The sequence below is a fragment of the Bufo bufo genome, chromosome 9 (assembly GCF_905171765.1).
Source record: "Bufo bufo chromosome 9, aBufBuf1.1, whole genome shotgun sequence".
NCBI lineage: Eukaryota > Metazoa > Chordata > Amphibia > Anura > Bufonidae > Bufo > Bufo bufo.
Window position 1 is genome coordinate 222712836 of NC_053397.1, and position 15568 is coordinate 222728403.

Below are 15568 nucleotides of genomic sequence, written 5' to 3' on the forward strand. Positions count from 1 at the left end.
GGGAGCAAGACTCGGAATATCAGCTGATTTCCATGGCCCCTTCATTTTAAAAGGAGTTGTCTATAATAATGAGAAAACCCCTTAGATAGAAGGTGTCCATTTGTTAGTTCAACCTCTGAGGATTTTCGTTTATATTTTATTTATTTATTGGAAATTATCTGCAGGAAAACTGACAGGTGTGGATTTACCTTAAAATGGAGGGATTCCAAAGGGCATACGGCCAGAAATGTGTGCCCCAACTTTAGTAATAGCTATATTGGGGAGGGGGTCAATCTGAATATACTAGACATATGCCCTTTTCCTCTGTTTTTGATTTTTCACGGTCCACATCCCTTTAATTCACTCCATCCTTTTTGCAGCACGTTGAGAAGCTGGAACTGATCGGCATGGATTTTATTTGGAAAGTTGCGGTGGAATCTCCTGACGAAGAGATCGCCAATGAAGCGATACAGCTGATAATCAACTACAGCTACATCAGTCTCAATCCCAGGCTGAAGAAAGTGAGGGGTGCATGTTTTGTGGATGAATGAGGGCCTATTTACATCTGCGTTGGAGGCTCTGTTCAGGCCTCCATTGCAGATTCTGTCGAAAAAGACCAAACAGAAAAATCCTGCATGCATTTTTTTTATTTTTTTTTTATGTCCGGTGAAAAAACTGGTTCCCAAATGGAAACTGAACAGACTCCATTGTAACCAATGGGGTCTGTTCTGGTCTGTTTGTGTTATGTTCCGAATCAGCACTTCCGTTACTTTCGTTGTTCTGCTCCTTTAATGGAAATAACTAGCAGTGGTATGAAATCAGCCTAAACTGTACGGGTAACCCTGAGAGATGGAAATACATTGCCATTTTATTTTGCAGGATTCGGTTTCTTTGCACAAGAAATTTATTGCCGATTGCTACACACGGTTAGAGGTAAGAATCTGCTTTGTATTGACTTTATTTTAAAAGGAGTAGGCATTCAGATAATTGGTATCACTGCAGCATGGAGTATTTCAGGAAATCCGTGTGGGATGTTTTGAGGGGGCTGAGCTCAGTCGTGTTGAGGTTAGCAAGGGTGTATGGAGATGACGAATATTGCAGAGTTACATAGTGAAAAGTGTAGGGGCCCCAGGGGCACAATGTATTTCATGAATTGGTGCTGATCTTCTGGGCACTGACCTGTCTGCTCATAGTTATGATACTGAGAACTTTGAGATTCCAGATTATCAGATGTTTCAGATTTCTTTAACAGGTTGATTGTTACCATTGTGCAGTAGACAGACTATCAGTAGATAAGCCTCCATGGAAACAAATATCCAGTAGATTTAGTTGCTTTGATGTATACAAATTCTACATTATTTTTTTCTCATCTTGTCTTTAGGCCGCAAGTTCTGCACTCGGAGGTCCCACTCTAACCCATGCAGTCACCAGAGCCACAAAAATGCTGACTGCCACGGCTATGCCATCAGTGGCCACTTCTGTTCAGTCCCCGTACAGGTGAGCATCTCCCTCTCCTGTTTTGTGTCATCTGTTCCCTTTTCTATGGTCATTGTGACAGCAGCTTATCTCAGCTCAGGCAGTACAGTATACCCATGGGTAGCTATGTCAACTATGTGTAGGCAAAGAACACAAACACTTGTTTATTACAAACTGAATGAAGAATTTGCTACAGGAAAATCTACATGTTTTTATTCTTTCGTTGTCCTCACCTGCGCAACCAGTTTTTATTTGTTGCGCCATTAGTACAGTTTTGTGTCTACAGCTAGGCATCTCCATGGTAACAAGCAGCAAACCCTGTCTTGTCTGATCTGCAGTCATACGGTGTTCAATTCTCTCCCTACTTTTTCCTAACATACAGTACAGACCAAAAGTTTGGACACACCTTCTCATTCAGAGTTTTCTTTTTTTTCATGACTATGAAAATTGTAGATTCACACTGAAGGCATCAAAACTATGAATTAACACATGTGGAAATATATACATAACAAACAAGTGTGAAACAACTGAAAATATGTCATATTCTAGGTTCTTCAAAGTAGCCACCTTTTGCTTTGATTACTGATTTGCACACTCTTGGTATTCTCTTGATGAGCTTCAAGAGGTAGTCCCCTAAAATGGTTTTCACTTCACAGGTGTGCCCTGTCAGGTTTAATAAGTGGGATTTCTTGCCTTATAAATGGGGTTGGGACCATCAGTTGCGTTGAGGAGAAGTCAGGTGGATACACAGCTGATAGTCCTACTGAATAGACTGTTAGCTGCTTTTTTCTTGCCATAATACAAATTCTAACAGTCTATTCAGTAGGACTATCAGCTGTGTATCCACCTGACTTCTCCTCAACGCCACTGATGGTCCCAACCCCATTTATAAGGCAAGAAATCCCACTTATTAAACCTGACAGGGCACACCTATGAAGTGAAAACCATTTCAGGGGACTACCTCTTGAAGCCCATCAAGAGAATGCCAAGAGTGTGCAAAGCAGTAATCAAAGCAAAAGGTGGCTACTTTGAAGAACCTAGAATATGACATATTTTCAGTTGTTTCACACTTGTTTGTTATGTATATAATTCCACATGTGTTAATTCATAGTTTTGATGCCTTCAGTATGAATCTACAATTTTCATAGTCATGAAAATAAAGAAAACTCTTTGAATGAGAAGGTGTGTCCAAACTTTTGGTCTGTACTGTACATTTGGTATGTTAGCAGTAAATAGAAAGGATAATGACTGCACCATCAGACAACATACGGTTTGTTTCTTGTTACCTCAGAAAGGCATAGGTCTGCATAACAGCTGTAGACACAACAATATAGGACATTTTTAAAAGAGAATATTTGCAACCTTGCTTTCATTTTAGATGCAGTGAAATAGAATGATACAAAAAGAGGCAGATGTATAAAAAAAAAATCTGATTTTCTAAAATTCGTTTTGTGACAGATAAACAAGTGCTTGCTTTCTGCTCTTAAATTAGGTTGAGTGTCCCTTTTAAAAAAATCTAATGTTCTAATAAATTGACTATAATTGAAAACTTCAATAAAAAGAATATTTAAAAAAAGTGCACCTACTGTAATGGGTCTTGGAGTGATAAACAAGCAAGAGATTACCAATGAGCGAATCGATTAATTCATCAGACTTCTTGAGCAGCGAGGGGCTGGTCCACCGCTGCTCAAGAGGCTCCCCATTGATTGACAGAGTTAGACATCTCACTGGCCCTGCCAGTCTTGTGCCTGTGCCATTGCTTTGAGTAGTGGTGCAAGCCTAGTGGCTCTGCTGCCGCTACAGGAGCAGTGCAGATGGTGACTGTGCATGTGCTGCTACACTTCTGCTTGCACTACTACTCAGAGCAACTGCGCAGGTGCAAGATTGACAGGGCCAGGCACGATGTCTGGCCCTTTCAATCAAGTGGAGTGGGAAGCCTAGTCATCAGCGGAGCAAGCCCTTTGCTACTCAAGAGGTCTGTTTGAGCGAATTGATTTGCTCATCTCTACAAGGGATTCATTGTTATGCATAATGTCCTCTACATAAAATCTGTAAATTGTCCTTTCCTGGCAGGTCAACTAAACTAGTCATAATCGAGAGGCTTCTTTTGCTGGCAGAGCGCTATGTGATCACTATAGAGGTAATTATCTGCTACTTATAATTAACACACCCTCTTTTATTCCGGCCGCCTCTCGGCATGTTTGCCTTGCTGCTGCCGGAACTCCGGCTCGCCCCCATTATAGTCCATAGGGCCGGAGTGGTAGTCCGGGGGCAAGCGTGCACTAGCGGCAGCACGGATCAGACAGGCTGTTCACTCGCCGGAACATCCTGCTGCAGTTTCTTGCCACTGGTGTGAAAGTACCCTAAGACTGCATTATTCAGGATAGACTTTGCTGTATATGGATTTTCCCATCTAAGGCCCCTTTCACACGAGCAAGGTTTTCCACGCGGGTGTAATGAGTGACGTGAACGCATAGCACCTGCACTGAATCCTGACCCATTAATTTCAATGGCTCGGTGTACATGAGCTTTTTTTTTTTTCACGCATCAGTTCTGCATTGCGTGAAAAACACAGCATGTTCTATATTCTGCGTATAGAAGTGAATGGGACTTCAGTGAAAAACGCATCGCATCCGGAAGCAAGTGCGGATCCAATGCGTTTTTCACTGATGATTGCTAAGAGATGTTATTTGTAAACCTTCAGTTTTTTATCACACGTGTGAAAAACGCAAAATGGTGCAAGTTTCACTGAACACATTTGGACCTAATCCTAATTAGGATTGGAAATTCGTGACTGGCAGACATTAGGTTAAAGGAGGGCTTTTGTGAGTAAATTGCTGAACCCTCACATCCAGAGACCCCATGACCTCTTGGTGCTCAAGCACTAAACATTCATGGTGTTCACCATACAGACTTCACCCATACAATACCCTGGTGAGCCAGATTATGCAAAAGTTTGTCTGTATGTCCCATTTCCATATCATTCTGTTGTTTTTACACTGTCGTTGCAATTTTTGAAAGACGCTGCATATCCTTTCTGACATTGGCTCGAATTTTAGAAACTGCACTCTCGTCGGAAACGCAATTGCATTTAAATATGCTGTGTTGAACAATATTTCTTTGATGTTCTGCAGTTAAATGAAATTCAGGAAAATAAATGACATAATGATGAACTGCAATAAAAAAGCAGTAAAAATGCATGTAATTAAGTGCGATTACTTTAAACCGAAAAGTGAAACCTCCGGTTCCTGTATAGAAATGCACAGGGCTTCAAATGCTTTTGATTTAGCATTTTTAGTGATTTTCTCCTGCCACACATGACCCTATTATTATAGAATTGCCTGACTGATTCTCCCAGAGTCGTAGCTCGCCCTCTCAGCCTTTGTGTTGACTTGTGTTCTCTTCCTGCAGGATCTGTACTCTGTTCCCAGAACAATTCTACCTCACGGGGCTTCTTTTCACGGACATTTGTTAACGCTGAACCTTACTTACGAATCTACCAAAAATACATTCACCATAGAGGTAAGTGTCCACTCCTGTATTTTATGCACTGAAAGGGATTGTTCCACCATAGTCGCTTTCCTGTAGATATGGAATAATTATCTGATGGGAGTCTGACCACTGAGACCCCCAGTGATCATGAGAACCGGGGGTCCCAGAGTCTCCCAAGTGAATGGAGTGATGATCACACGTGTCACACTGCTGCATTATTTCATTTTGTCGAGGAGAAGCAGAACATATTGTTTGGCTATCTTTGGCAGTGTCATAGAGATGAATGGAGTGGCAGCATGCGTGCGTGATCGTCTCTCCATTAATGTAGGGGACTTGGGAACCCCGGCTATGAGGAGGTCCCTACCAATCAGATACAGAGCCCCTGTACACAGGGTAAGTGAGAAGTTATGTTAGGAAACCCCTTTAAGCCAAACCTCAGTTGTGTAAGGTTCCCTGATGAATCTGATGACAAGGGGTCCAGCTGGGGACAATAACCGTCTAGCTACAACGTTTGGCAAAAAATACCTGTCTAATGTAAGGATTGCATTTGCATACTCTATATTAAAAAGCCAGGCTACTAAACTGTTGTATAAAAAATATATAGTATAAAAGTCCTATCCCAGCAAATGTCTTTACTGGAAAAAGTTTTCTGTTGATCTGCGTGAACAGAGAGGACTTGTTATTTATACATTAGGCCCACAGCAATGAGACGATCGGAAGCGTCCGCTGGAAGATAGCCAGGCATCTGAACTGTCCTATAGAAAATATGCAGATATTTGCTAACGAGAGTTTGGTAAGTAATAACTCTGAATATGTGCACGGAATTGTCCAGTTACCCTTCTAGGAAGAGTTATACTTTATACACAATCTGCCTCCTCCAGAGATGGCTGGAGAGCCACCGATGATGGGTAGAACTATAATCCTTATTCAGATGCGTACTGCACTGGTTCAGAAATCTTTATAATCCAGCATGCAACCAAGAAATGTAATGGTTTATTCAAAGGGGTTCTCCCACGAAAGCTATCGATCACCTATCCAAAGCGGTCAAGCACACCACAGTCCAGAGAACGGCCGCCCTTGAGTCCCCTCTGAGCACTAGTGCGTATGACTGCCCACCGCTTCATTCACTTCTATAGGCTTGATGTAAAAAGCAATCCGTCAGTCCCATAGAAGTGTGGGGAGAGCGAAGACTTGGGAGCCACACTTCCACAATCCAATCGTCTATCTTTTGTATAGGTAATAAATAATGTTCATGGGATAACCGCTTTAGCAGAAAGTTACCTGATAGTTGAACACCTTCAGACCATCCAGGGATCTGGGACGTCTTTTTATAATTGTGTGTTTTGCTAGCCGTCTGTTACTCCACCAAGAAATGAATGAATACATGGACAACTGGTGAAAGGGATTTGTCCCTACACCATCTGTACTGATTGGACAGTGTCTGAGTTTGTAGAGTCCCTTCCCCCCCAACTGGTAACACCTTCATATATTTCTAGAAGGCATAACCGAGGGACAACAAAATAGAGTTCTCAAAAAAAAGAGAGGGTGCAGAACGGTTTATGTGGAATACAAGTCAGGAGAGGTGACAGGGCCTCTTTAATGGAACATTTTCCATTTGCTGAGATTTGTTGTGTGTCATGTTTTGTCACATGCTCCTTATCGACAGACTGCAAAGCCCACTTCAGTCTGTTACTAAGGAAAAATGTGGGGGATTCAATCAGCACAACCCTATATGCAGGTGCACATCGCTATGGCGAAATACATATACAAAGAAAAAGACACAAATGTGATAGCACTCTGCAACCAGCACTCTGCCCTGCCTCTATGCTGGATCAGGCATTGGTGTACATTTTGGCCAAAGCGTAATAAGCCACTCACCACATCAAGGTCGCCTCTATGAGTGGTCCCTAACACTAGTTCCTACCTGTTTATGGGCCATGACAGCCACACAAAGTCCAGGGAGCGCAGGTGCAGCATGCACGCCAAGCACACTCTGCTTTTAACCCCGTCCGGTGCCATTACAGCTTTCATCGGATCTAAGGAGCCCCTGGAATTGTTGATGACTTTTATTGACACTAACCAGACACGCTGTACAGGAAGCATCACCTGAAGGCTGCTACCTGCCCTTTATGTCTTCAGTAATGTAGCGTCTGCTCTCCTGCAGTTGACAGTGAATAAAGACCAGAAGTTGCTCCATCAGTTGGGGTTTTCAGATGACCAGTCACTGACCGTGAAGACGACAGGAAGTGGTACCCCATCCGGGCCCTCTGCAGAGACCTCCTCCGCTTCCAGCAGCAGCGCTGGCTTCAGCTCCTCCTATGTAATGGAGCAGGTATGGAGGGCTGAGGCCCCGACCCTCATCCTATTAGAGTTCATAATCATCAGAAAGGACACTGCTTGTTAATTTCCCTGCTGGTCCATTCAGGCTGCTCTATAGGCAGAACACAGCCATTTCAGTCTATCAGATTATGCCGCTTGCCTATAGAGTCCCCCCTTTAAAACCGTATTGCCTTTCTCCTCATTAGGAAAAATCCCTCCCAGGAGTGGTGATGGCGTTAGTCTGCAATGTGTTTGACATGCTGTATCAACTGGCCAACCTGGAGGAGAGCAGGTAATTGTGCCCTATACATCTGTCTTCCCTGGTCTGTATCGGGTCCGTGCTTTATACTAGGCGCGCTGACAGGTGTCTGTCTCTGCAGAATCACCCTGAGAGTCCGGAAGCTTCTTCTATTGATCCCTACAGACCCAGCGGTGCAGGAAGCATTGGATCAGCTCGACTCTCTGGGCAGGAAGGTAAATGGCTGCATTATTTTATCTCCTTCATGTCCTGTCCTCCTCCCCTCCCCCCATGATAATTCTTTGATTTCTACCCAGAAGACACTTCTCACTGAGTCTCAGCCATCGAAATCCCCATCTCTGTCCTCTAAGCACCATCACCAGCCCAGCGCCAGCTCCATCCTGGAGAGTCTGTTCAGATCGTCTGCCCCAGGCATGTCCACCTTCCGTGTGTTGTACAATCTAGAGGTAATCACGTGAACTACTACCTCAGATACTGAATATTACTTTACTTATAAATATATTCGAAAATGTTGACTCTTTTTAAACATGTGACTTATCCTGTTTTGATTCTGGTGTATAACCTGTAAAATCCTTGCTTCACAGCTGCATTCTCAATTCAGCTGGTCATTAAACAGTTTGTAGAGAAAGGACTAGATGAAATTTAGGATCAGTACAGGATAAGTAATGTAATGTATGTGTACACAGTGACTGCACCAGCAGAATAGTGAGTGCAGCTCTGGAGTATAATACAGGATGTAACTCAGGATCAGTACAGGATAAGTAATGTATGTGCACAGTGACTGCACCAGCAGAATAGTGAGTGCAGCTCTGGAGTATAATACAGGATGTAACTCAGGATCAGTACAGGATAAGTAATGTATGTACAGTGACTGCACCAGCAGAATAGTGAGTGCAGCTCTGGAGTATAATACAGGATGTAACTCAGGATCAGTACAGGATAAGTAATGTATGTACACAGTGACTGCACCAGCAGAATAGTGAGTGCAGCTCTGGAGTATAATACAGGATGTAACTCAGGATCAGTACAGGATAAGTAATGTATGTGCACAGTGACTGCACCAGCAGAATAGTGAGTGCAGCTCTGGAGTATAATACAGGATGTAACTCAGGATCAGTACAGGATAAGTAATGTATGTACACAGTGACTGCACCAGCAGAATAGTGAGTGCAGCTCTGGAGTATAATACAGGATGTAACCCAGGATCAGTACAGGATAAGTAATGTATGTACACAGTGAGTGCACCAGCAGAATAGTGAGTGCAGCTCTGGAGTATAATACAGGATGTAACTCAGGATCAGTACAGGATAAGTAATGTATGTACACAGTGACTCCACCAGCAGAATAGTGAGTGCAGCTCTGGAGTATAATACAGGATAGAACTCAGGATCAGTACAGGATAAGTAATGTATGTACACAGTGACTGCACCAGCAGAATAGTGAGTGCAGCTCTGGAGTATAATACAGGATGTAACTCAGGATCAGTACAGGATAAGTAATGTATGTACACAGTGACTGCACCAGCAGAATAGTGAGTGCAGCTCTGGAGTATAATACAGGATGTAACTCAGGATCAGTACAGGATAAGTAATGTATGTACACAGTGAGTGCTGAATCGTAATACAGTCTCAGTATGATAAATAATGCATTGATGGCGGTCCTCATCTTTGTACATAGATTTATGGTCTTCAGTTGTGAACATAAGCTTTTAATATTTAGCTAATCTTTCCCTAGTGATAGAATGGTCGTAGAAAATTACTAGCGGAATATAGACAATATTGCTGTAACTCCATCTGCACGATGCTGCATGTCGCAGGGTTTTTATTTTCATCACTCAGCTTGTGACTCTTTCTGCTATTACAGGTTCTCAGCTCCAAATTGATGCCAACAGCTGATGATGAGATGGCAAGAAACTGCGCCAAGTCGTTCTGTGAAAACTTCCTTAAAGCTGGAGGCTTGAGGTCAGCCATTGTCATACTCTGTGTATGTTCCCTGCTTTTCAAGTTGCCCCTGATCTGATCTGATCCTGTATTTTCCACTATTAGTGGTTTTCTGTTTAAATTGTGTTGAAAATAAATCCATTTCATATAAAACATGGATTTCATTGATTTTCTCACATTTTGGCTTCCTTGCAGTTTGGTGGTAAATGTTATGCAGAGAGATTCTATCCCTTCTGAGGTGGATTATGAGACACGACAAGGTGTCTACTCCATCTGTCTGCAGCTTGCCAGGTGCGTATATATCCAGCAGCCATTGACTGGTATCCGATTGAATCCTCCCATATTGTGACATGAATAGCTTCTCTCTCAGGTTTTTGCTTGTGGGACAGACTATGCCAACCGCCTTTGATGAAGACACGGCGAAGGACGGAGTAGAGGGACTGTCATCAAGACCTTTCCGGAATGCCAGTAGACAGTCTAGTCGACAGATGTCCCTTTGCGGGACTCCAGAAAAATCCTCGTATCGGCAGTTGTCCGTCTCAGACCGGTCATCTATCAGGGTGGAGGAGATTATTCCTGCTGCTCGAGTTGCAATTCAGGTGATTACTGATATTAGGATGTGTCATCTAACTCAGTGACTGTGTCATTCATTACTAAGCCAATGTCTTTTCCCCTCTATATGTCAAAAGACCATGGAGGTCAATGATTTCACACTCACTGTGGCTTGCTTTATGCGATTATCCTGGGCTGCAGCTGCCGGGAGATTAGACCTTGTTGGCAGCAACCATCCAATCAAAGAAAGTAACAATACTCTGTTCCCTGCCGGGCTCCGTAGCCGACTAAGCAGCTCAGGTGAGAGTCCGTAAATAATCTACATAAAGTTTACTAACTTTGTAAAATGTGTTCTTTATCCTGTTCTGAGCCTGAGTTGCATCCTGTATTACACTCCAGAGCCGCACTCACTAGGGCTGCAACAATTATTTGAAGTTATCGATAATATTCGATAACGGGATTCAAATAATCGTTAGCTGCAGCCCTAGCACTCACTATTCTGCAGGTTTTTGTTGGAAACCATCCACAATCCTGTGGGCAGACAGCTTGTTTAGAATGGTCCTGATCAGTAATGCAGTGTATACAAAGTATCTTGCAGATGCATATTTTCAGGCAGACATATAGTGTATAGGACACTTAACTACAGATGTCAAATAGAACACCGCTTACAACCCTAAATTTCCTGATGTTGTGATATTTGTATTCAGATAAAGCTGCCATTTAATCAGATTTTCTAGACTGGTGTGTACTATATTTGGGATACATGAATGCGGATGACGGCACCTCTTCATTTTCCTTGCAGGAAGTAACTGCAGCTCTGGCAGTGAAGGAGAAGCCACGTCGCTCCACGCCTGGATCTGCGTCCGGCAGCAGTCAGTGTCCACCAAAGATGCAATTATTGCTGGAGAGGCCTTATCTCTGCTGGTCACGTGTCTTCAGCTCCGCAGCCAGCAGCTAGGTATGTATGAGCCAAAATTACATTCCTCGTTTTTGTAGATGGTTATAACCCCTTAATCTGCGCCAATGCAGTGGCTGGTAAATGGCCTTGTTTTACAGCTCCATGTTTTTATGCTGCTGTAGAGGTGTGTGGCCCTGCGCAGGCATCCAGGGGCAGGTGCTGACTAAGTATAGTATTACACTAGCAGATCAGGCAGACCATTGTCTGGAAGGAAGGGTTGCTTCCCTGCAGTCGTCTGCTCATCAGCAGTGGCGACCGCTGCTATTACCATCGCTCGTCCCCATAATGAATCATTGCTTGCCGTCAGCAGATTGTGTTTACAAAGCAAAATCAGCCGTCTTCTAACTATTATTTTTACGCATGCTTAAAAATCTGGATTGCCTGATGAATGAGCTCGTTCATCTGGTAATCAGCGGCTGTATTACACTGCCAGATCGTTGCTAAATAGTGTTCCTACGAGCGCTCTTTAGCGATGAACTAGCTGACCATTGGCCAGTGTAATATAACCTAATTATAGCCTAGCTTTAGTGGCTGGGATTGAAGGAACCTGCCGGTTACCCCTTTGATTGCCACAGTCAAGAGTATCTGAAGTACAACCAAAGAGAAGTTCCCCCTTCGCATGGACCTCATTTCCCTTATACAGTGACAGTTAACCCCTGGGGTTCTCGTTTCTTCTTTCTTCATGTTTCTTATTCTTCTGTCTGTTGCAGGATCTTTCTACAATCTGCCTTCCGTTACTGACTTCACCATTGATATTCTGCTGGGGTCTCCCAGTGCGGAGGTAAATGACGACATCAGGGATTGTTCTCAGATGTTTTTAGTTTTGTGTACACAACATACATTGTATATTACTAGCCACAAGTACTCACTTCACGCATCCCCACAGATCAGACGCGTGGCCTGTGATCAGCTGTACACCCTGAGTCAGACAGACACCTCCAGCCACCCCGAAGTCCAGAAACCCAACCTCTTCCTGCTGAACGTCATCCTGTCCGCACAGCTGCCACTCTGGTCACCGACCAGCATAATGAGGGGCATCAATCAGAGGTAAGCCTGCGGATGTGGCAACTCTTACTATTTTTCCCCATGTGTTGACCAGGTCTTATACTCCAGTCACATCCAGAGTTGCATTCGCAATACGGGACAGCACTAACATGCACATAGTATATCTCAGCTGATGGCTTATAACTCACTGCAGACTACTGTACAGTGCCTGATGTAGACATTACATCTCCCACAATGCACTACAACAGAGCGGGAACTGAACTAATAAAGGTCTGCAGGGAAATATGAGTTCTTGTGATCTCATCGAATTTTAGTTTTGATGCTGCTATAGTTGTGACTGGAGTACAAACATGACGTAAATGCATTGTATCTTGTATGTGTAAAGTTGCTCATCAGTATGTGCAAGGATTCCTGTTCCCTGCTGTGCAGTTTTATGAGCCTTGTGGCAATTCCTTTTAGGCTATTTTCACATTAGCGACCGCCTTCTCCGGCAGGCTGTTCCGGTGGGTGAACAGCCTGCCGCATCCGTGCTGCCGCTAGTGCACGCGTGCCGCAGGAAGTCCGCTCCGGCCCATTCACTATATTGGAGGTGGGCCGGAGGCAAAAATGCCAAGAGGCGGCCAGAATAAAACTACGACATGTAGCTTCAGCCCACCCCCAGCGGCAGCACGGATCCGGCAAGCTGTTCCCCCGCTGGAAAGCCTGCCGCTGATGTGAAAGTGGCCTACTAGAAGTATAATGTTTACTTACTGTTTCACTGCCATATAATTTTCCCACAATTGTTGTTCATTGATGGAATGAATGCTGACCTGGTCCTTGTTCCTCTGTTTCAGGTTGTTGGAGCAGTGCACAGAGTACTTTGATTTGAGATGTCAGCTCCTCGATGAGTTAACCAGTAGGTGTAGTCGCATTCACTCATACTTCAGGTGCTTTTAATAAAGTTGCTTTTTCTTCAATCATATTGGAGAAAATGTACAAATTGGATTTATTTCTCATGATATTGGAGAACACATCCGCCATGGTTATAGGCCCCACCACTAGGGGGCAGAAACTAACCCAACTAAAGCCAGTGACAGACATTAGATTGCTGTCAACCGAAGCTCCTCTCAGACAGTGATCAGAGCTGACCACATGAGAATGCATGGCTGTTATTTTCCAGAAACAGAGTGGCGCTTGTTTCTGGAAGATACCAGTCATATGTTCTCACCTCATACAATCCCTTTTCCCCATTTCTAGCTCCTTGGTATAATAAGTTCGAGCGTCAGGTAGTGGAGACTCTTAATATTACTACCACTGTGGCCACGCAGTCACCAGTGGGAGGACGGTTGTAATACACAGCCATCACTGCTGGGACCAGAGAAAGCTGCAATCAAGCCTGACTGCAATGCTGCACAGGAGAGGCGACTCCCTTGTCATGATCTCTGTGGCTTAACGTCACTGTAGAGGCACAATATACTCGCACACATAAGCCTATTGTTCTTAAGGGGTTAACATTACCAGTAAATGCATGGTATTTCACCACCTGTGGGCGTACAGGGATACCAAATTAGACCAGTACATACATATATATCTCCTCGAGGATGAGTCCACATGGCAGCCTTGGTGGCAGGGATCTCATCATTAGGGAATCCTTATCACTTAGTAAGATAGTAAATGGTGCATTGTTGTAAAATCCTAAACATTTCCACCTCTTGTCATTCACCTCAGCCACTGAGATGGAGCAGTTAAGCATCAGCCCAGCAACCATGTTGGAAGATGAGATCAGTTGGTTGGATAACTTTGAACCAAACCGGACAGCAGAATGTGAAACCACCGAGGTGGACAATGTGTGGCTGGCTGGTCACCTCCGGCTCATCAAGACGCTCCTCTCACTGTGCGGTGGTGAAAAGGAAATGCTCGGTGAGTATACAGCTGCAGTCGTCCCGCAGGCAACAGACAGAACTACTGCCCCCTACTGAATCCTGTCTGTCTTTTTGTGCATGTTTTGCAGGTCCTTCCCTTATTAAACAGCTGCTGGATGATTTCCTGTTCCGCGCCTCAAGAATAATTTTGAACAGCAACTCTCCCGCAGGTAGTGGATCGCTGAGCCAGCAGGACTTCCACCCCAAGTAAGATTTCCTGCGTAGTCATGACCATTTTAAGGCTATGGATGCCTTTGATTGATCACTTTTTTATTGCATCAGTTATGTAATTTCCCCCTTTTTTGCTCAATTAGATTTCTGTAGCTTGCATGTATTTTAATACATAGCAAGCTGCAGAATGACATTCACAATCTCTTCAATCAGATGGGATTTCTAACTGCTTGTCACAGCCCCTCTCCTACTGAGCAATCATTTGTTACATTTTAATCAATGTGATTGACGTTTGATGGTTACCTGTATTGTATCATTCGTCTCATCATGTGGCTTCTCTGCGGTTGCAGGTGCAGCTCTGTGAACAGTCGGCTGGCAGCGTACGAGGTGCTGGTGATGCTTGCAGAGAGTTCTCTCACCAATCTACAGCTCATCACAAGAGAACTGTTGTCCATGCACCATCAGCCAGATTCGGCGCTCACCAAGGAGTTTGATGTAAGTATTGGTAGATCCGCGGGGGTGTATTTGCTGGTCGGTAACATTGGTTTATCTGTCCCTTAGCTTTGCTCGTTAGTGACCTAATTGAATGTCTCTTCTAATATTTTTTTTATTTTTTTAACATTCTAGTTTCTGCCCCCGGTCGACAGCCGCTCCAACTCTGGGTTTGTCGGTCTGAAGAATGGAGGAGCCACTTGCTACATGAACGCCGTCTTTCAGCAGCTGTATATGCAGCCAGGTCTTCCTGAGGTCTGGTAATCGTGCACAACCTATATTATGTTATGGAGCTCCCTCTAGTGGTGGCCACAGGCAGTTTTATCTTGCAATTGTCAGGAAAGCGGATAGATTAGCACAGACTCTTGGTTCTAAGAATTATGAGATGAGGTGACATTTTACATTCTGACCTGTCGGCACTTGATTAACTATGTTAAAGGGTTTTTTATCACTTGGTATGACATAATTAGCTGTCAGACACTAGCGATCTGCTAGTGTCTGCTCTGGCCAACCATCCTACTATAATCACTTGTGGGGCAGCGGTTTTGCTAAAAAACTAACTTTTATAAATATGCTAATGAGCCTCTAGGTGCTATGTGGGCGTCATTAGCACCTAGAGGCTCCGTCTACCTTCATACACAGCCACCGCCCAGCGCGTCCCTCCAGCCCGCCCATGTCCTCCTCCGTGTGACGCAGCGGACGAGTTCTCGCGCATGCGCCGTGCGCGGCTGTATTCGGCGCATTTGAGATCTCAGCTCGGAGCGGTCAGACATTCAATGCGCATGCGCGGCTGTATTCGGCGCATTTGAGATCTCAGCTCGGAGCGGTCAGACATTCAATGCGCATGCGCGGCTGTATTCGGCGCATGCGCATTGAATGTCTGACCGCTCCGAGCTGAGATCTCAAATGCGCCGAATACAGCCGCGCACGGCGCATGCGCGAGAACTCGTCCGCTGCGTCACACGGAGGAGGACATGGGCGGGCTGGAGGGACGCGCTGGGCGGCGGCTGTGTATGAAGGTAGA

At 44.4% G+C, this 15568-nt stretch overlaps 1 protein-coding gene across 4 annotated transcripts in view; it reads left to right on the forward strand.

The window, feature by feature from the left end:
* Positions 1-15568, forward strand: part of USP24 (ubiquitin specific peptidase 24) — an 83545-nt gene that overhangs the window by 48318 nt on the left and 19659 nt on the right. For 3 of the 4 annotated variants that reach the window (XM_040407815.1, XM_040407816.1, XM_040407813.1), the window contains exons 21-42: positions 360-500; positions 859-912; positions 1361-1476; positions 3529-3595; positions 4867-4977; positions 5642-5740; positions 7112-7279; positions 7473-7558; positions 7647-7740; positions 7822-7971; positions 9389-9486; positions 9661-9756; positions 9836-10064; positions 10155-10317; positions 10820-10975; positions 11686-11756; positions 11862-12022; positions 12814-12875; positions 13688-13879; positions 13971-14088; positions 14403-14547; positions 14680-14799. In XM_040407815.1, the coding sequence (XP_040263749.1) occupies positions 360-500; positions 859-912; positions 1361-1476; positions 3529-3595; positions 4867-4977; positions 5642-5740; positions 7112-7279; positions 7473-7558; positions 7647-7740; positions 7822-7971; positions 9389-9486; positions 9661-9756; positions 9836-10064; positions 10155-10317; positions 10820-10975; positions 11686-11756; positions 11862-12022; positions 12814-12875; positions 13688-13879; positions 13971-14088; positions 14403-14547; positions 14680-14799 (2697 nt within the window). The remainder of the gene's footprint in view (positions 1-359; positions 501-858; positions 913-1360; positions 1477-3528; positions 3596-4866; positions 4978-5641; positions 5741-7111; positions 7280-7472; positions 7559-7646; positions 7741-7821; positions 7972-9388; positions 9487-9660; positions 9757-9835; positions 10065-10154; positions 10318-10819; positions 10976-11685; positions 11757-11861; positions 12023-12813; positions 12876-13687; positions 13880-13970; positions 14089-14402; positions 14548-14679; positions 14800-15568) is intronic. The other variant, XM_040407814.1, reaches the window with a different exon arrangement.